Raw genomic sequence first — 24,724 nt, forward strand, 5'->3', positions numbered from 1 at the left:
TCCAACAGGTTTGTTTCGATGTCACTAGCTTTCGGAGCGCTGGTTCTTCCTCAGGTGAATGAAGAGGTATGTTCCAGAAACATATATATAGACAGATTCAAAGATGCCAGACAATGCTAGGAATGCGAGCATTATTCAGAATACCCTTCGTCGTCCAGTACTTTTCCGGAGCGGAGAAACTACGACATCTTCTTCACAGCCTTCAACACGTCATCGATGAAGATGGACATCTTGCCAAGGTCATCCCCACACCCCCACTACTTGCCTTCAAACAACCGCGCAACCTCAAACAAACCATTGTTTGCAGCAAACTACCCAGCCTTCAGAACAGTGACCACGACACCACACAACCCTGCCATGGCAATCTCTGCAAGACGTGCCAGATCATCGACATGGATACCACCATTACACGTGAGAACACCACCCACCAGGTACGCGGTACATACTCGTGCGACTCGGCCAATGTTGCCTACCTCATACGCTGCGGGAAAGGGTGTCCCGAAGCGTGGTACATTGGCGAGACCATGCAGACGCTGCGACAACGAATGAACGGACACCGCGCGACAATCACCAGGCAGGAATGTTCCCTTCCAGTCGGGGAACACTTCAGCAGTCAAGGGCATTCAGCCTCTGATCTCCGGGTAAGCGTTCTCCAATGCGGCCTTCAGGCCGCGCAACAACGCAGAATCGACGAGCAGAAGCTGATAGCCAAGTTCCGCACACATGAGTGCGGCCTCAACCGGGACCTGGGATTCATGTCGCATTACATTCATCCCCCACCATCTGGCCTGCGAAATCCTACATACTGTCCTGGCTTGACACAATTCACACCTCTTTAACCTGGGGTTACCCCATCTCTGGATCTGTAAAGATTTAATCACCTGCTAATGCTCGCATTCCAAGCATTGTCTGGCATCTTTGAATCTGTCTATATATATGTTTCTGGAACATACCTCTTCATTCACCTGAAGAAGGAGCAGCGCTCCGAAAGCTAGTGACATTGAAACAAACCTGTTGGACTTTAACCTGGTGTTGTAAGACTTCTTCCTGTACTAGGAAAGGGGAAATTCCTTGCTCCTGAACTTTATCCAGTCTTCTATGTTGATTAAGGACAGCTCAGTCTCCATTCCAACGCACGGAAGAATCTGCCAACATTTGCTGTCTGGAATCACATGAAGAAGGGGGCACAAACTCCACAGGGTGGCCACCAACCATGGAACTGAATCCAGTGCGAATCAGCCCTTTCAGGAGAGAGGACCGGTACACCAGAGTCATTGTCCTCAAGCGAGGGAGAAGAAAATGCTAACGGTGAAGAACAAAGCCAAAACGTTCAAGGTGGAACATCAGCTGTGCTTCAATGATAGCTCTCTCAGCTCGAGTCAGAAAGTCACTGATTCAGCCTCTATCCAGACTTTAATACATAATATAGGTTGATACTATGGCATAGTACTTAGGGAATGCAGAGTTGTCGGAAGTGCTATTTTTTAGATGTAACTTTACACTGAGGTGATGCCCCAATCTGAATGAAAAGAGTGCAGCTTTCTCAGATGTATTGGCTAATATTCACCCCTCAATCTACATCATTAATATATGAAACCAAAAAGAAAATGCTGGAAAATCTCAGCAGGTCTGGCAGCATCTGTCGGGAGAGAAAAGAGCTAAAAATTTTGAGTCCAATGACTCTTGTCAAAGCTCTTTGCTTTTATCCAGTCAATAATATATGATCTGGTCATTGTCTAATTTATCCATTTTGGTAGGAAAAATAGTAAAGCAGAAAACTGTTCAACTGGTGAGATACAGGGAAATGTTGGTATTTGGGGGAGCCTACACAATCACAAACATGTAATATGCAGGTACAGCAAGTAGTTAGGAAAGTAGACGACATATTTTTACAAAAGGATGGAGTATAGTAAATAACTCTTTCTTCAATTATATAGAGCTTTGGTGAGATCATACCTGGGGTACTGTGTAAATGTTTTGTCTCTCCCCAAGGAACAATATACTTGCCTTAGAGGAAATGCAGCGAAGACTGACTAAACTAATCCTGGGACCGAGGGGTTCAGGCCTGTACTTCATGGAGTTTAAAAGAATGATTTTTCTCAAAAAAAACAAATAAAATTCTTAAGGCGCTTGACAAGACTGTATACTGGCAGGAGGTTTTCCTTGGCAGAAGTATCTAGGACTAGGGATGTGTCTCAGAATAAGGGGTCAGTCATTTACATTTGAGATGAGGAACCAGCCAGCACGGCGGCGCAGTGGTTATCACTGCTGCCTAACGGCGCCGAGGGCTAACTACTGACCCAGGCACCAGTGACAGCTCGCCAGAACAGCACCATGCAATCTTTTCCATCCAACTGACCTTGGTGTAATATCTGATCCAGAAAAAAAGCACCTCCAACAATCCAGTACTCTCTCAGTGTCATCTTAGTTTATGCACTCAAGTCCTGGAGTGAAACATGAACACAACCAGAGAGGCGAGAGGTGCTATATTTTTTTTAAATTTAGAGTACCCAATTATTTTTTCCAATTAAGGGGCAATTTAGCGTGGCCAATCCATCTATCCTGCACATCTTTTGGGTTGTGGGGGTGAAACCCACACAAACACAGGGAGAACGTGCAAACTCCACATGGACAGTGACCCAGGGCCGGGATTCGAACCCGGGTCCTCAGCGCCGTAGGCAGCAATGCTAGCCACCGTGCTGCCCTTCAAAAGGTGCTATTGACTGAGCCAAGGCTGACTTAAGTTCTCAAGACCTTATGATTGGGAAGGGAGGAAGATAATACACTGTGGAATCAGCCTAGCATTTTTCCCCCCGAAAAAATTAATTTGGGGATGTAGGTATCACTGGCAGGATATTGTTATTGCTTTATTGGGAAGATGGTGGTGCCTTCTTCTTGAACAATACAGTTGATGCAGTGACGGTTGTAGCCACCTAAAATGGCTGATTCCCAATTAATTTGGCCAAAACCCGATTTAAAATGGCTAACCGAAAAGGCTGATGGGAAAAGCAGCCAACAGGACACAAACGGACAGCTGCAGACAGAATAGCGTATTCGGCCCTGGGGAAGTCGGCCCAGATCGATACCTACGACTATTAGCAGCACATCAACACAGACATCTGCAGTTTAATCGGCTATCCCCAGGAACAATTGCAACATATTAGCAATTGAATGCCGGGCCAGACCTCTCGGCGCCTGCAGTGGCCGAAACAAAGACAGGTGAACGACCACCCCCCCATTATTGGAGCATATCAAACCCAGTGATTGGGAACAAATCCAATCACTTGGGACTCAGGGTCAAGGGCCGCCCCGAGAAGCGGGAAGCCCCTGGGCCCTATAAATTGAGGGGCCAAGTTCAGATCTCTCTCCCTCTCCCTTCTTCTCCTGCTCGCAACCTTCGCAAGAACATCGACCAGAAACAGTAAGTCTGACTCCAGCGATCGCTACCCGATAGAGATTCCTAGCCATCGACCCGTATCAGCCTTTTTGAATCCCGCAGGCCAGATCCAATTCGATAAACAATTTGTTTCCCTGACCTGGTGGGCCATCCCCAAAAGTTAAGTATTGGCCAGTAGTGGTAGGTTTTGATATAGATAGTAGGATTATTGTGTAAGTATTGATTGCTGTACATAATAAATGACCGTTGATTTCAATCTTACTAAGCGGTGTGCTGACTTATTAATCATAACTCGAGCTTGAACCACGTGGCGGTATCAGAAAGATACCTGGCGACTCGTGAGCAAAGGTGACATAATCAGAGCTAATAAAACTAAGGCTAAAAAGAGCAACACGGTGCTCCCAGAACACTGAGAAATTCCACGATTTTGGTCCAGTAATAACAAAGGACACATATGAGCACTCGTTGAGCTAATAACAAAAGAGTCATTGACAGAAGCAATTCTTCTACATCGATTTCATTTTCGCTGCAACAGTAGCATGACTGAAATAATCAGGTCCAAGAGACGTGAGACGAACTGAGCTTTCTATTTCACAGTTTTTAATTGGTTGTCAGATTTGTTTTATGTAGACTAACATTAAAATGAAATAGAAAACAAAGAAAGTGCAAATCTAGTACATTATCAACCTGTCTTCATGCTTTCCATCACTATAAATTCACATGCAACACAACACAAAATGTAACCATAACAAGGTGACAAACAATGCAACACTGTGACAAATGATGCAACTATAACAGCATGACAAACAATCCAACCAAGCAATGCTTTTTAATTCATTCTTGGGATATGGGTATTGCTGCCAAGGCCAGCATTTATTGCCCATCCCGAATTGCCCTTCAGGATGGAATGGCAAACCACCTTCTTGAACCGCTCCAGTCTGTGTGGGTGAAGATATTCCCACAATGCTGTTAGGTAGGGAGTTCCAGGTTCTTGACCCAATGATGATGAAGAAATAGTGATATATTTTCAAGTCAGGATGGTTATGACAAACACTGTAGCTATAACAATGTGACAAACAATGTACTCATAAAAAAACACGTGTTATTCTCTCAGCTTCAGAGTTATTTAAGATCAATAAATATTCCAGCATCACAACACCCCAAATCTTCCTGTAATATCTATATCGATCTGTCCTAATACAAAAAAAAAGAGGCTGCCTGAAATTAACTGTGTGTGCGTGTGTGGGTGGGGGTGGGGGGAATTTGCATTACCGGCTCACTCTTTACCTGACACTTCAGGGGTGAAGCCATTTCTCCATGGTTGTCTCAGATCTTCCACGAAAGGTATGGAAGACAATCAGGAGGATCCCAAGTAAATTTATGGTGTCTGTACCTGAGTCACAGAACTCGAGATGAGAGGTTGAGCTTACACGTATAGTAAATGACTGCAGGCACTGTTGTAGGTCTGAAGTGCCTATACTCAATAGCATCTCATTTCTGTTCTTTCCACAGGAGGTGTCTGACCTGCTGAGTGTTTGCAGTATTTTCTGATTCTGTTTCTAACTTTAAGTCTTTCCTGGTTATATCACAAACCATGACCAAGGACTAAATTTATTTGGAGAACATTGCTGGTAAAATTACATTCCTTAATCTTTAAATGTATTCAGCAATAGAAATAATTGCAGTGGTCTGAAAGCAAGAAAGACTAGGTGCGCCCAAAGGGCCACCTGTTCACTGGATGTTGTGGTTGAGCTTCTGTAGTGTCTGTGTAATATCAGCCAGTTTTCCTGATCCTTATCACTATTTTCCTGCAGGAAAATCACAGTTCTCAGGTGAGGACTGGGCTCGACTATGTTGCCCGCCACAGTCAAATAGTCTACCAATATTCAACATCTAGGCTCACACATGAGTAACAGTGACTTGAGCAAGGTATCATGACCTATGGAGACATAACTCAGTAAAAGTCAAAACGGGTAGGATGAAAATGTTCAGATCGATTAATTGTACACAATTCAATTATTAAAGTTGATCAGAACTTTGGACTGGGCTAGAACCTAGATTTTGTTTCAACAGTTTGATCCAAAGTTCTCTCATCAGAGTTAGTTATATTTATACAATAAAATAATGGAATACTATGGGCTACACATTACAAGCATCAATAGAACAATGAGGACATGGTTAAAGCAGAAGGGTGATTGTGGCATCTGATTTGGGAGAAGGCTCATTCGGGACAGAGGGTCAAATCTTGGGAGGTGATCTTAGGTGAAGCTGCTTTGAGAGGACTGTGGGGAGGCTCCTTAAAAATAAAATTGATATAAAAAGATAGCAAGCAACCATTATATACAAGATCTTGTTGCTTAAGCTTGCTTTAGCCACTTTTTTGCTAAATAACATTCAAATTGTATTTATAAAGCATGACATTTCAAATTTAATTTTTGTGTTGGGCGTGAGAGGCAGGGCATTAAAGTAATGAATGAGTCGTGGTAGAATGGAATATGCACTAGCAAGGTATTCAATATTGGATATTGCAATAGTTGGATTGTAATATTGAGACTTTGGATGTAAGTGGGGGGCATTGATTGTGACTGGGGAACAGGAGTGATTGCCAAGGACCATATTCCAAGCAGCTCTGACATGGCATCATCTATCTGGATAATCTCGGGCAATTTTTTGGAGCCATCAAAATTTTCACTGCTGTTAATAGGATTGAAGATTTTCATTGACCGGATGTTTGGGCCGAAACAGCTGGATTCTTTATGACGTCTGCTCAGATTGTAATAAACGATCCATGATCAACATTGACCGAATCTGGTTCCACGCACCGTCCTCGCCTTCGGGTCACTCTCCGATTCCGATGGAACTTGGCATAACAGCGAAGACCTGATGAAGACAGAAGAGCTTTAGAGGGTTCAGTCCCCGGGATTTACCTGACTGAAACTTTTGGCGAAACTGAGTCTCTTTCTTCATTTACCATCCTGAGTTCTATACCTTCAACAGCTTGTGATGCAGAGTCAAACCCCCAGCCTTACTCTAATAGCATTTTGTCTGCAGACCAACATCTGCCTCCCAACAGCCCACCAGCACCCTAGGACTTGACCTATACTGTCCCTAAGGCAGTGAGATCACAATTTCAGGACCTAAGCTGACTTTGATTCCCAACTTGGCAGCACGGTAGCACAGTGGTTAGCACTGCTGCTTCACAGTGCCAGGGGCCCAGATTCGATTCCCAGCTTGGATTACTGTCAGTGCGGAGTCTGCACGTTCTCCCCGTGTCTGCGTGGGTTTCCTCCGGGTGCTCTGGTTTCCTCCCACAAGTCCTGAAAGACGTGCTTGTTAGGTGAATTGAACATTCTGAATTCTCCCTCAGTGTACCTGAACAGGCGCTCGAATGTGGCGACTAGGGGATTTTCTCTAGGGGATTGCTCTGTTAATGTAAACCTACTTGTGACACTAATAAAGTGATGCAACCATCAATTTACACGAGACGATTAGTAGAAGTGAACAGTGGTTTTAATAAGCTGGATCTGTGCCTGCCTGTGATTGCTCTGTACTGAGTGCCGCCTACAGGCTGCAGGTTTATATACCACCCCCGAGGGGGCGGTGACACAGGCAGAGCCCACAGGGGCATCAACATAGTACAGTACAATACAGTGGTGAATTGCAGTAGCAATACGTTCACCACATAAAGATTATTATTATTAATACTGGAGACTGATGGGGAGTCAGTGAGTGAGTAGGAAGCTTAAATCCTTGGGTCTGATGTCCACTACTCAGGACTAGGTGACTATGGATACATTTGAGTCAGAGGAAACACCCACCTTCCGCACACATACAATCATCATAACACTTGTTGTTGAGGCCGCGGTTATAAGCTTTGCAGACGTGCTGTCGGAGGTCACAACACCAACCTGTGAGAAACAGACACAAAAAACAATCAGGTCATGATGCCATTTGATATTGGGCTTTTCACAGTAGCTTCATACTTGTGACAATAAAAGATTATTATTACCGCAACTGCTGTAAACATATCAGACAGACAGGCACGGCCCAGACTGACGTCGCAAAGGTAGATATGGCACAGCCAGACAATTATCATACAGGTCACTGTGCAGACAAAGCACAGACATCCAATCTTGGGTTAGCAGAAATCTCCTCCAAATAAATATCAGTAAGACACAAGTCATTGGGCTGTACTTTCTGTGCCCCCTTCACCCCGCACCAGATCTTCTGGTCCCACCACTGTCAATGAGGTTTCCCGTTGTTTGCACCTCCTGCCGATGGAGTGATAGCCGGTTTCGCTGTTGGCGGGACCGGTGATCACACCGGCATGAATGGCTGGAAAATTCCAACCATTGTCTTTGGTCACTGTCAAAAGTCCATTCCCTAACCACCAACTTCATCTCTCTTCTTGGCCATTGTCTCAGACTGATTGCAACCTTGGGGTATCCTCTCCATCCTCAAAGACAGCCTACTTTAATTCCCCTAACACCATCCATCTATCCCGTACCTTAACCTATTTGCTGCTGAAATCATCATCCATGCTTTTGTTATTTCTAGACTTGACTATTCCAGTACTCACATTGCCCAGCCTTCCAACTTTCACTATCCATGAGCTTCAGCTCATCCAAAACTCTGCTACCCACACATCCTAACTGCACTCCTGTGCTCACTGCCCTATGTTGGCTCCAGGTCTATGCCTTGATCTTAAGATTCCCACCTTTGCTTTCAGATTCCTACAACATCACTCCCCATTTTCTCTGTAACCTCCTCTAACTCTGCACTACCCAAGATCTCTGTGCTCCTCCAGTTCTGATCTCTTGTGTGTCCCACATTCCCTTTGTCCCACTATTGGCAGCTGTGCCTTCAACTCTCCAGGCCCTAAACCTTGAAATATTCTGCCTAAACCTTTCTATCTCTCTAGTCTACATTTTTAAAATATAAATTTAGTGTACCCAATTCATTTTTTCCAATTAAGGGGCAATTTAGTGTATTCAATCCACCTACCTTGCACATATTTGTGTTGTGGGGGCAAAACTCACGCAAACACGGGGAGAATGTGCAAACTCCACACGGACAGTGACCCAGAGCCGGGAATCGAACCTGTGACCTCGGCGCCGTGAGACTGCAGTGCTAACCACTGAGCCACCATGCTGCCTTCCTCTCGTCTACATTAAGAAGCTCCTTAACGCTAACTCTTCAACCAAGGTTTTTGTCACCTCTCCTAGTATATTCTTCTGTAAATACTTTGGGTGTTTTACGGTGTTAAAAGTGCCATATAAAAGCACAGTTGTGTGTAACTTGTTCTGCCTGAAGGGAAGAAGGGAAGCATCTACATTCCCTCTGCGCAGCTGTCTAGTCATAGAATCATAGAATCCCTACAGTGCAGAAGGAGGCCATTCAGCCCATCGACTCTGCACTAACCTCTGAAAGTGCACCCTACCTAGGCCCACTTTCCCGCTCTATCCCCATAATCCCACCTATCCTGCACATCCCTGGACACTAAAGGGTAATTTAGCATGGCCAATCCACTTAACCTACAGATCTTTGGGCTGTGGGAGGAAACCAGGGCACACAATGGAAGCCCACGCAGACAGGGGGAGAATGAGCAAACTCCTCACAGGCAGTCACCCAAGACTGGAATTTGGAACCGTGTCTCTGGCACTGTGAGGCATCAGTGCTGACCACTGTGTCACCGTGCCACTCTCTGGAATATGATGAATTCAGAATATTATTCTTGATTTCTGTACCGGTAAATACTTTATCTGGTCAGGAAGTTCAATCCTTACGCCTCGGAGGTCGCAGTAAGATACAATGAGCCTTTTCCTGAATACATTGTCATTCTTGGTTTCAACATAGGTTTCAGCTCCCTTCACTGTGAGCAGTGACACAAGCCCAATCACCAAAGTTCATCTATTCCCTGAGATGTATTGAACTGGGCGAATCCTGCTGTTTCAAATCCTTCTCTTGGTTTGATTCGTGAAGTAAAGAACAAGGAAACGGCTGTTAAGCTTTTCGAGTCCCTGCTTCCCAACAAATCATCTCTAAGTCACTTGACATTAGGAATCGTACAGATAATCACAAGACTGGCATGTGGTATGTGTTTTATAACTGTTTCAGTCACTGCCTCCAGTGATTATGCAGCAGCTGTGTGGAGATGACAGCAGGACAGAGAATGTGCATCAGGCACTCAGCACGGCAGGACACCATCCAGTGTTCTTTTGTTCTCCACTTGAGTTGGTAGCTCTGAGGTGCCAATGTTTTACTGCCTGCAGCACTGACAGTTAATCCCCCTCTGCTCCACGAACTATTAGATTATTGTGTTCAACAACTAATGTTAATGAGGCTCCCACTGGATTTCTTAGTCTCTGTTAAATTAACTGCACTGAGTCTGAAAGGTTGGTTGGGGGGGCGGGGATAGTCAGAGTGAAACCTGCGGTGAACGATCCTGGGATGAAATAATCACAGCAATGGGAAACAATCAGATTGACTCGTTCAACTTGCTCAGAACTGTTCCAGAGCACTGATAGGTTTATCCCGTTAATCATTGCTCAAATCCCATTTAGAAAGTAGCAGGTTTATAAAGTGCCTTTCTCAAATCTATTTACAGTCATTGAAATGCTATTGAAATGGCGTCTCTGTCAGGATGACCAACTCTGAGGAAATAAAGTAAAGGATGCTTCAGCCATGGGACTGGGGCAGGAGGGGAGGGGGAGGTGCTAATGACCATATTTGCTGGGGGAAGGGGAGCGGTTGCTGGTAATCATAACTCCCCTGGTGGCTGACAGTCACCACACGCATGTTCACAAAAGCAGAGGCAAAGGCAAGAGGAGGCTCCCGGGCTCTGTCTCCCAAAGCCTGTCCGACAATTAATGGATGAAAGGTGCCCACAAAACAGTCAAGATAAAGGGAAATCCCTTAATATACAGGACAGTTAGCTATCCCAGTCACTGTTGTAATGTAGGAACTGTGGCAGCCAATTTAGGCATTGGAAGATTTCAAAGTGAAATGATGACCAAATCATGTTTTAATCTGCTGCAGGATCAATATTGACCAGGATATCGGGGTACTCTCCTGCCCTTTGAATAGAGCAGCGGGATCTTTTCCATCCACCTTATGTGGCAGATGGGGCCTCAGTTTAACATTTAATTTGAAAACTGGCACCTCTGTCAGGGCAGCACTCCATCACCATGGATTATGTACTCAAACCTGTCCAATGTGGCTTATACGAGAAGCAAAACTGCTACCTGTGAGCTAATCCATTGCTGCTCAGAGGTTATCACTTGTGTCTTTTAAAAAAATAAATTTAGAGGACCCAATTATGTTTTTCCAATTAAGGGGCAATTTAGCGTGGGCAAACTACCAACCCTGCACATCTTTTTGGGTTGTGGGGTGAGACCCACGCAGGCATGGGGAGAATGTGCAAACTCCACGCGGACAGTGACCCGGGGCCGGGATCGAACCCGGGTCCTCGGTGCCGTGAGGCAGCAGTGCTAACCATTGCGCCGCCATGCTGCCCGTGTCTCTTTTCCTTTCTTCTCTCTCACCTCAGCAAAGAGGCTTGCCCCAAAGTCAGAGGTATATGGATTTAAAACCCACTTGACTTTGGCACAAAAATCAAGGCTGACACTACAGTTCATTCCAGGAGCACTGGACTGTTGGAAGTCTCAATGTTCAGACAAGAAGTATAAACCAAGGCACCATCTGACCCTTCAGGAAGATGTAAAAAATCCCATGGCAATATTTCAAAGAACAGGGCAGTTTATCCCTGGCATTCTGGTCAATATTTCCCCCTCAGTCAACATCAGAGAAACAGATTATCTAGTCATTATCACGTTGCTGTTTGAGGGAGTTTGCTGTGCGTAGATCTGCTGCCAAGTTTCCTACATTACAGCAGTGACGACATTTCAAAAGTACTTTGTCTACAGTCAACATTCTGTCATCATTAAACACAACAGTAGGCAGCACAGTAGCAAAGTGGTTAGCACAGTTGCTTCACAGCTCCAGGGTCCCAGGTTCGATTCCCGGCTTGGGACACTGTCTGTGTGGAGTCTGCACATTCTCCCTGTATCTGCGTGGGTTTCCTCCGGGTGCTCCAGTTTCCTCCCACAGTCCAAAGATGTGTAGGTTAGGTGGATTGGCCATGCTAAATTTCCCTAAGTGCCCAAAAAATGTTGGGTGGGGTTACTGGGTTACGTTATTACAGGGATGGGGTGGTGGTGTGGGCTTGTGTGGGGTGCTCTCTCCAAGGGCTGGTGCAGACTCGATGGGCCGAATGGCCTCCTTCTGTACAGTAAATTCTATGAACACTCACAGGGTGGCATGGTGGCACAGTGGTTAGCACTGCTGCCTCGTGGCACGGAGGACCCGGGTTCAATCCCGGCTCCGGGTCACTGTCCGTGTGCAGTTTGCACATTCTCTCCGTGTCTGCGTGGGTCTCACCCCCACAACCCAAAGATGTGCAGGGCAGCTGAATTGAACACCAAACTGCCTCTTAATTGGGAAAAAAAAAGAATTGGGTACTTTAAATTTGAAAAAAAAAGCCACGACACTCATGCCATGAACTGATAAAAAAAAATGAAATGTGCTATATAAATGCAAGTCTTTATCTTCTCTTTTTTTCCCTCTTCCTGTCAACTCAGCAAAGAGCAACATTGAAGGCAGTATCAGATCATGTTCATGACAAAAAAATGGACAGGAGGCTGAAGAGGAGGCTATAGCATAACCATGTTATTCTGTCAGAACATTGTCACACATGGTCACACATGATCTAAAGCCACAGCTGTTTCACCTATTTCTAGCAGCCTTCGCTCTCATGTTTTGATTCTCTGATTTTCTTCTTCACCAGCAAAGCTCACTGATCACTGCTGAAAGATGGAGAAAGCCACAAATAATCACCGCAGACATAGGTCAGACTTCTGGCTGTAATAATGTCTGCCCCAGAAGCCTGGCCCAAAAACCACATTTATTATTAAAGAATTGTGAGCGATAGGTTAGAGCCTCAGGCTAGCCAGGAATTGCGCAGGTTACCAGGCAAGCAGTCGAGATGATGATCACATGGTTCCACTTCTGCCAATAAGGTGAGATTCCCATTACTCAGGTTCTTGCTGCGGCGCTTGTCTACAAGGAACAGACAGAATGAGAATATCAACTCTTTGGAAGGAAATCATTTTGTTGGTGTGTAAAAGGTTCTTTTAAGGGCAGCATGGTGGCGCAGTGGGTTAGCCCTGTTGCCTCACGGCGCCGAGGTTCCAGGTTCAATCCCGGCTCTGGGTCTCTGTCCGTGTGGTGTTTGCACATTCTCCCAGTGTTTGCGTGGGTTTCACCCCCACAACCCAAAGATGTGCAATGTAGGTGGATTGAACACACTAAATTGCCCCTTAGTTGGACAAAATAATGAATTGGGTACTCTAAATGTTTTTATTTTTTTTAAAGGTGCTTTTATTCATGACTGCCACAGATGATTGAGTGGACAAAACTATGGCAGATGGAGTTCAGAGTGGGAAAGTGGGAGGTCATCCATTTTGGATCTCAGAAAGATAGAGCAGAGTATTTTCTAAATGGCAAGAATTTTTGAACTGTAGAGGAGCAGGGGTATTGAGGGGTTCAAATACAATCACATATTAGAACAACAGAATACTGACCTCTCTCTCAAGGAGGCTTATACAAAGGAGGTGACAGTACAAATATGCCCTCATGCTCAACATTCCCTACACTTGAAACCCCTGCACACATCAGCCTCCCTGCACACTTGCCATGCCCCCAACATCCCCCCCCCCACCACCACCACCCCCCAACCCCCACATGCTCACACCCCTCACCCATTACCTTTTCTCTTTGTTGAAGGCCACACGTCTGGCTTCATATCTTCATAATCTGTCCAATCAAAGAGCGTCATGTCGAGAGTGGGATTCACCTCGGCAACTGTCCTTGCTCCAACCTACACGTGCTCAGGGCAACGATGAATGGGTCAGAGTCAAGGGCGGAGGAGACAGAGAGGTCACGGAACAGAAAGGTGAAGGTGAAATAGAGTCATGAAAGAAAAATGGTTTGTTTGAGAGATAAAATGAGGAAGAAATAAGAGAGGGAGAACAAGAATGACAATGAAATGAGTGTGCAAAGAAAATGACAGTAATTAGATTGAGAGAAATAATCATTTACAGATGGTACAGAGACCAGACAGGTGAATAGCTAGTGAGGTGAATTTGGAGATGATCCACGAGGCAACAGTAACCCAACAACTCCTGACCCTTGGGGACCTGAGAAGAATATGTATCAGTTTACCTCACTGACATAGTGATTGCAAATCCCAATAATGGAATTCGAAAATTTGAATTCAGATAAAAGCATCTGGAAATGTTTGCATATTCTCCCCGTTCTGCGTGGGTTTCACTCCCACAACCCAAAGATGTGCAGGGTAGGTGGATTGGCCACGCTAAATTGCTCCTTAATTGGAAAACTGTCAGCTTTACAATGATGGCATATGCGGGGAATTAAAAAATTATAAGTGTTTTTATACTATCGGCTTCCCTGGTATCAAGCTGTGAATGAGCCACAATTTTGTCAGCTATCTTCAGTCCTTGTTACATTTTTCATCTGCTTCCTAAAGGTTTGGTCAGACTGCAGCAGAAGGAATACAACTGTGACAAACTGTCTGACCGAGTTAAGCTCCAAAGTCCGCAACTGAGCCACCATAAAGGCTTCTTAACTCCCATCCCCTCAACATCTACTTCCTTCACCTTTACCTCCTGCACTTATGCCCAAAACCTTTACCTGCACCTGGGCAAGCTCCAGGCTTGATTACGTTCTTGTTGGGCCTCTATAAACTCCAAAATTCAACTGATTGCATCCCACCTTATACTGTCTGCTTATCCATCAATTTAACCCTATTCACCTACACTATCTCCCTATCCCAAGATGTATTGATTTCAAAATCCACAACCTCATTTATAAATCCCAGTGCAGCTCCTCCCCAACCCATCTCTCCAACTTTGTACCTGTAATGAGCCGCAATTTCCTCTAACTCTGCTCCCTTCACACCTTCCACTATTGATCCCCGCCCTTAAATGTCTAAGGGGAGGAATCCTTACTGCTCGCTATATTCCTGGTTACTACAGTGTGGGTCATGACTCAGGAAATCTAGTTTACCTGTTGCCGTGTGCTCCTAGGCTTTGTTGCTGGCACTTCCTCGGTTGTGATGGTGGTAAGCAACGTGCTGGTCACAATGGTGCTGGACATTGGCAGGGGCATTGTGGAAAGTTCACCTGTCTCCTTGCTTCGTGACAGATCCTTTAAGAAGGGTATTAACTCAGCACTTGGTACTTTCCCTGCAGGGAAAAGATACGTATTAACATAGATTAATCAGCTGCAGTAAAAAAAAACAAATAGCTGATAGGGTGACAAACAAGGTGGGTGACAAAGACCTCTAGGCGACAGCATGACAATTGAATCCACACGATAAGGTGATAGGGACCTGCTGAGTGAGTGGCAGTGCAATCTGGGTGGCAGGGAGGAATCTCCCTAGGTAGAACAGGGATCTGCTGGGTGAAAGCATAATAAGATCACACAGACCTGTTGGGTGATCAGGGATCTTCTGGGTGATGGCGTGTTAGGTGACAGGGACCTGCTAGGTGACAGCATGACAAAGTGATAGGGACTTTCTGGGTGTGGCTGAGTTGCAAATCTGCTGGATATATTGTACCTTTGAGCTTGCACCTCTTGATTGGATATTATTCTCTCTGTCACTTTGAGGCACGATTGCTCATTGTTGTGAAAGCTAAAGTAATAATGAACCAAATTAGTAAACTTGCAACACACACGGCCTTTATTTGACATTTCAAATGTGACAACTGGTTTAAGATTAAAAACATTGTCTAGGCTGAAGGGGAAAGGCCAAAAGGAAGTTAGGGCCATGTAGCCCTGACCCCAAGAAAGACTGCAGAAACCTAGTTTTATTCTCCTTGCTGATTGTATTGGCAGTAGCAATTGGCACAGGATAGTTTGTCACAAAAAAGGAACGGTGCAGATTAATGCACGACTGCTGTGGACACAAGTGGGTCCCGCTAGATTATTTAATAGTGACGTTCACTGTCACTGATGTAAATATTATTTATTTTTAATTTAGAGTACCCAATTCTTTTATTTTTCCAATTAAGGGGCAATGAAGCATGCAAAATTGGGGAGAATACATAAACTCCACACGGACAGTGACGCAGGGCCAGGATTGAACCCGGGTCCTCAGTGCCGTGAGGCAGCAGTGCCAAGCACTGCACCACCATGCTGCCCCCTCATGTAAATATTCTGCACAAAATTCAAACATTTAGGAAATCTCCAATTTCTTTTTTTTTTAATTTAGAGTGCCCAATTCATTTTTTCCAATTAAGGGACAATTTAGCGTGGCCAATCCACCTAGCCTGCACATCTTTGGGTTGTGGGGGTGAAACCCACGCAAACACAGGGAGAATGTGCAAACTCCACACAGACAGTGACCCAGGGAAATCTCCAATTTCAGTTTATTACTCTCTCTTATTACCACATCCTCTTCCTGCCCACAAATCACCCAGTGACATTTCCAACCGCTTGCTAAATTTGAACAGACACCACATTAGCTTGTGCTCAATGGCAGCACCAGGTCCAACTGATCCATTATCAATATAATTGCATGCTTTTCGTAGGATATCTGGTCAAATTTCACACAACAGGCCAACACTATTTATGTCTAAAATCAGACAAGAATTTTGAATCTAATGCCTGCCTGGCCCGTTTCATGAGGCTCTACTGGTTGCACAGAGCCTCGTTGCCAAGGAGGACAAAGCAAAAATTAGGTTGTGCAACTTCACACATCTGAATCCCGTGCAGAAGAAAGAAGTGGTCATCCTTGAGGCTGCCTTGCTGGGCAATGCGTGTCCTCATTTAGAATCGTAGAATCCCTATAGTGCTGAAGGAGGCCATTCGGCCCATCGAGCCTGCACTGACCCTTGGAAATAGCACCCTACCTAGGTCCACAACCCTACCCTATTCCTGTAACCCAGTAAACCCAGCTAATCTTTTGGAAACTAACAGACAATTTAGCAGGGCCAATCCACCTAGCCTGCACATCTTGGACTGAGGGAGGAAACTGGAGCACCCGGAGGAAACCCCCGCAAACACGGGGAGAAAGTGCAACCTCCACACAAATAGCATCATTATGCTAATAAGGGCCTTAGTCCACTGTCATGTTGTTCCAGTGAGCTTCACCCTGGCTCAGAACTCCCCAAGTGCATGATCCAGCACTGCCTAGATGTTAGATTGCTGTTGCAAAGGTTATTGTGAAATTGTGTGCATTTTATTTTCCAGTCGTCATCTTGCTTCCTGTAATGTGCATTTTTGCTACAGAAGATGTTCCTTCTGCGTTACTTTCTTCCCTATTTCTAAATGAGCATGCAGCAAAGTGCTGAGGATCAAAATCCCTTTTGGAATTCTAACAGCACTGTATTATTTAGAAGAGCGGAGAAATTAACGAAGGACACTAATTCCAAGAGCATGGACATCAGCATCATAAAAGAAAGACTTGCATTTACACAGCGCATTTCATGACCCAAGGATATCCCAAAGTGCTTTACAGTCAATGAAGCACTTTTGAAGTGTAGTCACTGCTGCATTGTAGGAAATATGCCACTCAATTTGTACAGCAATGAGATGACACATAATTATTTATTTAAAAAATTTAGAGTACCCAATTATTTTTTTCCAATTAAGGGCCAATTTAGCGTGGCCAATCCACCTACCCTGCACGTCTTTGGGTTGTGGGGTGAAACCCACGCTAACACGGGGAGAATGTGCAAACCCCACACGAACAGTGACCCAGAACCGGGATCGAACCTGGGACCTCGGCACGGTGAGGCAGCAGGGCTAACCAACGGTGCCACCGTGCTGCCCTAATTATTTTTAATGATGTTCATTGAAGGATCAATATTGGCCAGGACATCGGGGAAAACATCCCTGCTCTTCGAAATGGATCAATGGCATCTTTAACATCCATCTTTTTGTCTCATACATTTTCTCCCATTTTTCAGATCTCCCTAATGTTGGTGAGGACAGGTTTTTCTTTGTCCTTGCATCAAGCCATCAGGTTTGTGATTAACACCTTACAGCCTGCATGTGACCACAATGCAACTGTCCATCAATGTCGCACACCAGCAGCTGAGCATTCTCTCTATTTGAAAATGCACATTTGTTCACATCTCAGCTGTAGAATTTCCATTAACGATCCTGGGCAGGGATGGGAAAGGTACATTTGGTCATAAGAATTAAAAAAGCAGAATACTTTTTAAAAGGTGAAAATCTTGAAAGTGTTGATGTTCAAAGAGACTTGGGTTGCTTGTACATGGAATGCAGAAAGTTAGTGTGCAGTTGCAGCAAACAATTAGGAGCGCAAAGGGCATGGGGGCTGAAGTGCAAGAATAAAGAAGTCTTGCTACAGGTGTTGAGGGTTTCGGTGACATGGCGCCTGAAGTATTGTGTGTGCAGTTTTGGTCTCCATATTTAAGGAAGGTCATTCTAGCATTGGAGGAAGTACAGCAAAAACTCACAAAATTGATCCCTGAGTTGAGGGTCCAACAATGAGAGGCTGAGTAAATTTGGCTTTTAAACTCCAGAGTTGTGAAGAATGAGAGGCAATTTAATTTAAACGTACAAACTTCCAAAGGGGCTTGATAGGATGAACAAAGAGAAAGATAGGAAGAGACAGCAGAAGAGAGTGTTACATGGAAAGAGAAAAAGGCAGAAGCAAAAAGACACCTGGCAATTAAACAGTATATTTAAATGTCGGAAAATATCCTAATGCATGAGAAAACACAGAAAGCTAAATGAGCAAAGATTAGGAAGAATGACCAAAACCTTGATCAAAGAGATGGATTTCAAGGCGGACCTTAAAGGAGAGGAAAGCAACAGAGTGGTTTAGGAGAGGAAATTCCACTCACCGCACAGCCCCCAATGGTGGAGCAGGGAGGGGATGATCAAGAGGTAAGAGTCAGAGGAGCAAAGTTTTGGGAGAAGTTATAGAACTGGAGGAGGCTTTAGAGACAGGGAAGGGAAAGGCCACAAAATAATTTAAACACAATTATGAAAATTTCAAATTGAAATGTTGAGGAAGACAACAAAGGCAAGATCAGAGAGGACGGGGGTAATGACTGAATGGGAGCTTCTGTGGAAAAAGGTATGGACAACAGAGCTTTGGATAAGCTGAAGTTTCCGGAAGGTGGAATATGCACAAACTGGGCAATTGAGAACATGACAAGATAGTGGCTTTTCAAAATAATCAGATTTTGGTAAGTAATCACACACCAGCAGCTCCTGGATTTATTGTTCTTGATACATATATATTTTAATTTAAAGTACCCAATTATTTTTTTTCCAATTAAGGGACAATTTAGCATGGCCAATCCACCTACCCTGCACATCTTTGGGTTGTGGCCATGAGACCCAGGTAGACACAGGGAGAATGTGTCTACACAGACAGTGACCCGGGGCCAGGATCTTGATATAAATTTAATTTACTGCTGAATAAATCAAAATTAAAATTAGAAATTCTAGAGTTATGGCTGATATAATTAGATTTTCTATAATCATATCTGATTATTTTAGTTTAAAATAGGACATTTTATAAAGTAACTTTGTCTGATTAGTTCCAATCCTAGGGCACCTTTTCTAATTGTGAAAATGTTTAAAAATGTTTTTCATGAAGTCTCCAATGTCGCTCTTACCCTTATTGTGTCGGGCTCTCTCTCTCCTATTTGGCTTCTTGTTGTGCTTTTTCCCTTTATTTGCAGACTCTCCTGTCGGGTAATTTTCTGGAGCTCGAGGATAAAATTGTCCATTCTGGCCCATTTGCATTGCTGCTGTTCTTTCCAGACTGTCTGTCTCCACTCGCACTGGGGTCAGACTCTCCAATCCCACACCGTCCTCATCCGGCCTGTCTGCCTCCAGTACTCTGGTTACCATGGTGTTGGCCTTGTCCTTCCTCGGGACGCCATGTTTGTGGCTGGGTCTGGGGGGGTCTGGCCAGGACTCGTGTCTCTTCAGGTCATTGTTGCTGTCTGGTGGCTGCAGTGTGCTCTTCTTTCCTCGGGTCCCAGCTTCCAGAGCACAGACATGGTTCAGACCATCAAAAGCCAAGAGGAAGAGGAAAGGAGGCATGAGGTACCAGTGAGCCATTTCCTTCATATGATTAATCTGAAGAAGAAACACATGAGGTGAGCCAGAGAGTTTTATTTCAATTGTTGATAAAGTGTTATGTGCTGTACAACATTCAGGGTCAGATTAACTGCCATTATATTTCTATTTTAATAAGGGCACGGGGAGTCCACACTGAGAAAAATAAAGATACGTAGTTTTATTTACAACACAATATATATACTGCCCAGTAGATCCCTACCAAGTTCCTGTTCTGGTCAGTGCCTTACTGGCTGACCTTTTCTACAGATGTTAATAGCTTGTACTCCGCAAGGACCACGGGGTAGATAATCATTCCCACCCCGTAGGCCATTACATCTATAATTAGCTTTAGTGTGTGCCAAGATCAATCAAAACTCCCCAATAGTTCAGATGGCAAAGACTGTGGGTGCAATTCTCTGGCCGTGTTGTCCTTGAGTGAGAGTACAATGCAACTGGAGAATCTTGGGAGAGCCCTCTCATGGGCTTCCCGGCAGCCTCCGTGCTTCGCGGGATTCACCAAAGTCCAATAAGCCGTCAGATTCGGAACACCGCCCAAAAGAGGCGGTCCAAATGGCACTACCGGAAGTAGGTCTTAAACCTACTTACCTGGGATACACAGCCTCGTTTGATTCTACGGTCTCCCTAAGGGGCAGCACGGTGGCACAATGGTTAACACTGCAGCCTCAGGGCGCCGAGGACCCGGGGTTCGATCCCGGCCCCAAGTCACTGTCCGTGTGGAGTTTACACATTCTCCCCGTGTCTGCATGGGTCCCACCCCCATAATCCAAAGATGTGCAGGCTAGGTGAATTGGCAATGTTAAATTTCCCCTTAATTGGAAAAAATTAATTGGGTACTCTAACTTTATAAAAAAAAAGTTTTTAATATTCTCCAGCCTCCCCAGGGTTGCTGCAGCCAGGCACTACTCAGAACTGGTCCACATAAATGTGGACCAGGTGGAACGGCACCCTGGGGTTCTCCCAGGCCATCAGAGACCCCTAGGTGGTTAGACTCAGTGCAGGGTAGCCTCCCTGGCCCTCCCCCTTGAACATGGGTACCCTGGCACTGCCACCCTGGCACTGCCAAGGTGCCCAGGTGGCACTGCCGAGCTGGCTGGAGCACTGCCTGGGTGCTAGTGCAAGGATGCCCAGCTGTCAGTGTGGCACTGCCAAGGGGCAGGCCTGAGGGGGGGCATGCCCATGAAAGGAGGGTGGAGGGAAGGTTTTAAGGGTGGGTGTGCAGGCCATGTAAGTTGGGGCCTCTGGGAGGTTGTGGAGTGACAGGTGGGGGTCCTGGAAGGGAGGTGGCGCTGTAAGGGGGCTTGGGGGGCCTGAAGAGGGGGTCCCCAGTTCCCACATAGCTGGGTGTCTTCACTTGAGGGGGGTGAGGTAGTGCCCATGTGTGTGGGGAGTGACATTGCCTTGGGGGGGGGGGGGTCCCACAAGCTCACTTAGAGATTGGGGCACGTTTTCAAAATGGCAGCCCGATCACTGAGTTCAGCTCACCAGTGATTAAAAAAATTCTAAGTGTGGGCTCAACTGGTGAGAAACTCCCCAGGGCCCAAAAAAGTGACAAAGTATCATGGAATAGCGGTGGGGAACTCACCGGCAGAGCCGGCGGGAAACTTCCTGAAAAACCCACCACAAATTAACTTAGAAGTTTTTGGGGGAGAATCGCCCCCTATGCATAACTAGCCAGTTCCAGGATAGGGTTTGGGATTCAATTGCAGCACTATTTAGATTCAGCCTATATCAGTCAAAATTATTGCAGGAGCAATCCAATTTGTCTCCATGTCCCAGCATTGCAATAAGGGTGAAGAGGGAGAAATTCAGTTGTGGTGCAATGACTCCTGATGGATCCTAGACCTCAACAACAGGTAGTGTCTTTGGTAAAAAGTGGCAAAATAACTAGCAAATCCTTAACCTCTGCTCTTATCGTGCTCTGTGACATTCACAGGCCATCCTAGTGTGGTTCAGTGAAGGCGCAGTGAGCATGACTCACACTTCCTTTTCCATTTCATTTAGTAATTCCTCCAGTCCAAAGAACAAAAATTCAAAGCTGATATATCAAGGTGGGTTTTTTTGTTGCCAAGTCCAAGACTGTATCAGGCTGGGGTAGAAACTGAGTGAGAATGATATTACAGAACAGAAGGAAGCTATTTTGCCCATGGGTTCTGTGCCACCTCTTTCAAAGAATGGCGGTAAGTTTGGGAAGGAACAAGAGATGGGTTTAGGTTCTAAGTCCGCCTTTGTTAATGCTGAAATTTCACTGAATACCTCAATAACTAAATAATGTTTTCACACTATTAGACACAAGTGGAAAAACTTAATTTTCCACTCTTTGTTAACATTACTGTAATACAGTGTGGCTCTTGTGCCTGCTTCCACACCACAATAGTGACACCAATTCCTCCACATTTGAGCCTCTCCTGGCATGATTTCTCCTTTCTTCCACTATTTCCGTTAGTGGGTCCCTCACCTGGCGGAGAGGCTGTGGTCAGATTTTGTATCTCAGCAATGGGACTATCTATAATCTGTCAGGAGATATCTGCAGCGTAATGTCTGTATTGGAATTCAAAGCCTTTTTCTCAGTACCTCCTCCTTGTATCATAAATCTTCATGGGGCATAAGGTATTAACTTTGAACCCATCAGGTCCCCTTCTAAAGCACATCATCCTGAATGCTCATCTGTTTCCTACATTACAATAGGGACTATAGTTAAAAGTACTGAATTGACTGAGAAGAACATTGGGACATTCATAGAATTAACAGTGCAGCAGGAGACCATTCAGCCCATTGAGTCTGCACCAGCCTTTGGAAAAAGCACCCTACTTAATCCCACATCTCCACCCTATCCCTGTAATCCAGTATTCAAACATAACCTTTTGGACACTAAGGGGCAATTTATCACAGCCAATCCACCTAAACTGCACATCTTTGGACTGTGGGAGGAAACTGGGGCACCTGAAGGAAACCCACGCAGACACGGTGAGAAAGTGCAAACTCCACACCGAGGCTAGAATTGAACCCGGGTCCCTGGAGATGTTGGCAGCAGTGCTAACCATTGTGCGACCATGCCGCCCCAATTCTTTACTTTTATTTTTATTCAGTAAGTAGTGAGTTTTTTTTAGCATTTGTAGCAAGGAGAGCATTTATTACCCCCCCCCCCCTCAAATGTCCTTTAACACAAGGACATAGGATATAGGAGCAGAAGCAGGTCGTGTAAATTGGCCCCTCAAGCCTCCATTCAATAACATCCTGGCTGATCTGATTTGTGGCCTTTTCCCCATTTTTCTGCCTGACTATCATAAACTTCGACTCCTTCCTAGATCAAAAATCTGTCTAACTCAGCTTTGAATATATTCAATGACCAAGGTGGTGCTGAATCATGTAGTCTGTGTGATGCATGTACATCCACAGTGCTGTTGGGGAGGCAGTTCCACGATTTTGATCTTGTGATAATGTGTGACTTGGAGGGGCTCTTGCAGGTGATGGTGTTCCCATGTATCTGTTCCCTGGCCTTCTAGAACCCTTACAATGCAGAAGGAGGGCTTTCAGCCCATTGAGTTTCCTCCGATCATTCCCGAAAGAGCACTCTACCCAGGTCCATTCCCACACCCACTCTATCTCTGTAACCTAACCCGCACATCCCTGGACATTAAGGGGCGATTGAGCGTGGCCAATCCACCTAACTTGCACATCTTTGGACTCTGGGAGGAAACCAGTACACCCAGAGGAAACCCACGCAGACAGGGGGAGAACGTGCAAACTCCACACAGACAGTGACCCAAGGGTGGAATCGAACTCCGTCCCTGGTGCTGTGAGGCAGCAGTGCTAACCACTGAGCCACCGTGTCAGCCTAGTCGAGGTTGTGGGTATGGGAGATGTTGTCAAAGAAGCTTTGGCATGTTGCTGCAGTGCACCTTGTAGACGGTATACCATGAAATCACGTTTTGCTGGTGGTGGAGGAGGGAGTGAATGTTTCAGGTAATTGATGGGTGCCGAACAAAAGAGTTGCTTTGTTCTGGATATTGTTGCATTCCTTCAGTGTTTTGGGGGCTGAACCAGGCAAATGGAGAGTGTTCCACCACACTCCTGACTGGTGCTTTGTTGACGGTGGAAAGGTTTTGAGGAGTCGCGAGGTTGTAGCAGTGCTGTAATGAATGATTCCGTATGCTTTATAGCCACCTGAGTTGCGGTAGCTAGCGAGCCAGGGTTAGGGAGAGGAAAGTCAGGCAGGAAATCGAGTCCTGAAGACCCTCCAGTGCCTCCTGCTGGAAAATGTGTAAAATATGGAGAGCAGGATTTTGGCCAGTGACGCCCACACTCAAGTGTGTGGGCGAACAACAACTTGGTCGGTTGCTGCACCCACGGATCTGTCCCCCAGTAAGGAATGCACCGTTATCGGACCACACAATAAAAATAATCACACAACATTGCACTGCAGCTTTAATATCGAAATACATGTTTGATTATTTGAAAGGCTGAGGAAGTAGTAGTTTGGAAAAGATAATTCTATTCCGCAGGAGTTATTCACATTTAACATCTCTATTGTTGAACGGGTATCTCCCGGGCCACAGGGGTAATGCTAATTATCTGCCGCTCCCCTTGGAGACACTCATCCCCCATCTGCTCTAACACCAATCATCACTTAAGCTTCAAGATAAACTTGCAGCATCTCCCGCAATCCCCCGAATTCCAGTTCTCCAGCGTCACTTGCACAATCGGCCCACTTGCACTGAACACCTTGGCTACAACCTGCCAACAACTGTCAGCAACGTCCTCGGTGTCAGATACACAAAGCATCGTTCCCAAGTCTCATTAAACGGTGCATCACCTCCACTCCAATCCCCGGGGGCTATGGTCAAATGTTCACAGCAGTGCCGGTGTCCAGCCACCACACAGAGCCTGTTCAATACCCTCACTGTCCAGTACAGACACAAAAGTAGCACCAGGGGGTTCAAACAGTGCGCGCAACTTCTGCTCCTGTCTGACTGGATATCAAATCCCGAGCATTTAGCAGACGCCTTGGAACATACCTTTTCCAATCTGAGCAAGCTACTGCCAGCCAAATACAGAAATAAATGGAAGAGGTGGATATTTTCTGCACAGCCAGCAACACAATACACGTTCGCAATC

General features: G+C 45.4%; 1 protein-coding gene across 1 annotated transcript; it reads right to left on the minus strand.

The window, feature by feature from the left end:
• Positions 1-3,975: 3,975 nt before the first annotated feature.
• draxinb (dorsal inhibitory axon guidance protein b) lies at positions 3,976-24,724 on the minus strand. The gene is made up of 7 exons (XM_072478193.1): positions 24,625-24,724; positions 19,138-19,606; positions 14,543-14,721; positions 13,223-13,334; positions 12,425-12,514; positions 7,216-7,305; positions 3,976-6,277 (listed from the first exon to the last, which is right to left on the minus strand). The coding sequence occupies exons 2-7, from the start codon at positions 19,595-19,597 to the stop codon at positions 6,165-6,167; spliced, it is 1,044 nt and encodes a 347-aa protein (XP_072334294.1). The 5' UTR covers positions 19,598-19,606; positions 24,625-24,724; the 3' UTR covers positions 3,976-6,164.

Source organism: Scyliorhinus torazame, chromosome 16 (genome assembly GCF_047496885.1).
Source record: "Scyliorhinus torazame isolate Kashiwa2021f chromosome 16, sScyTor2.1, whole genome shotgun sequence".
NCBI classification, from domain to species: domain Eukaryota; kingdom Metazoa; phylum Chordata; class Chondrichthyes; order Carcharhiniformes; family Scyliorhinidae; genus Scyliorhinus; species Scyliorhinus torazame.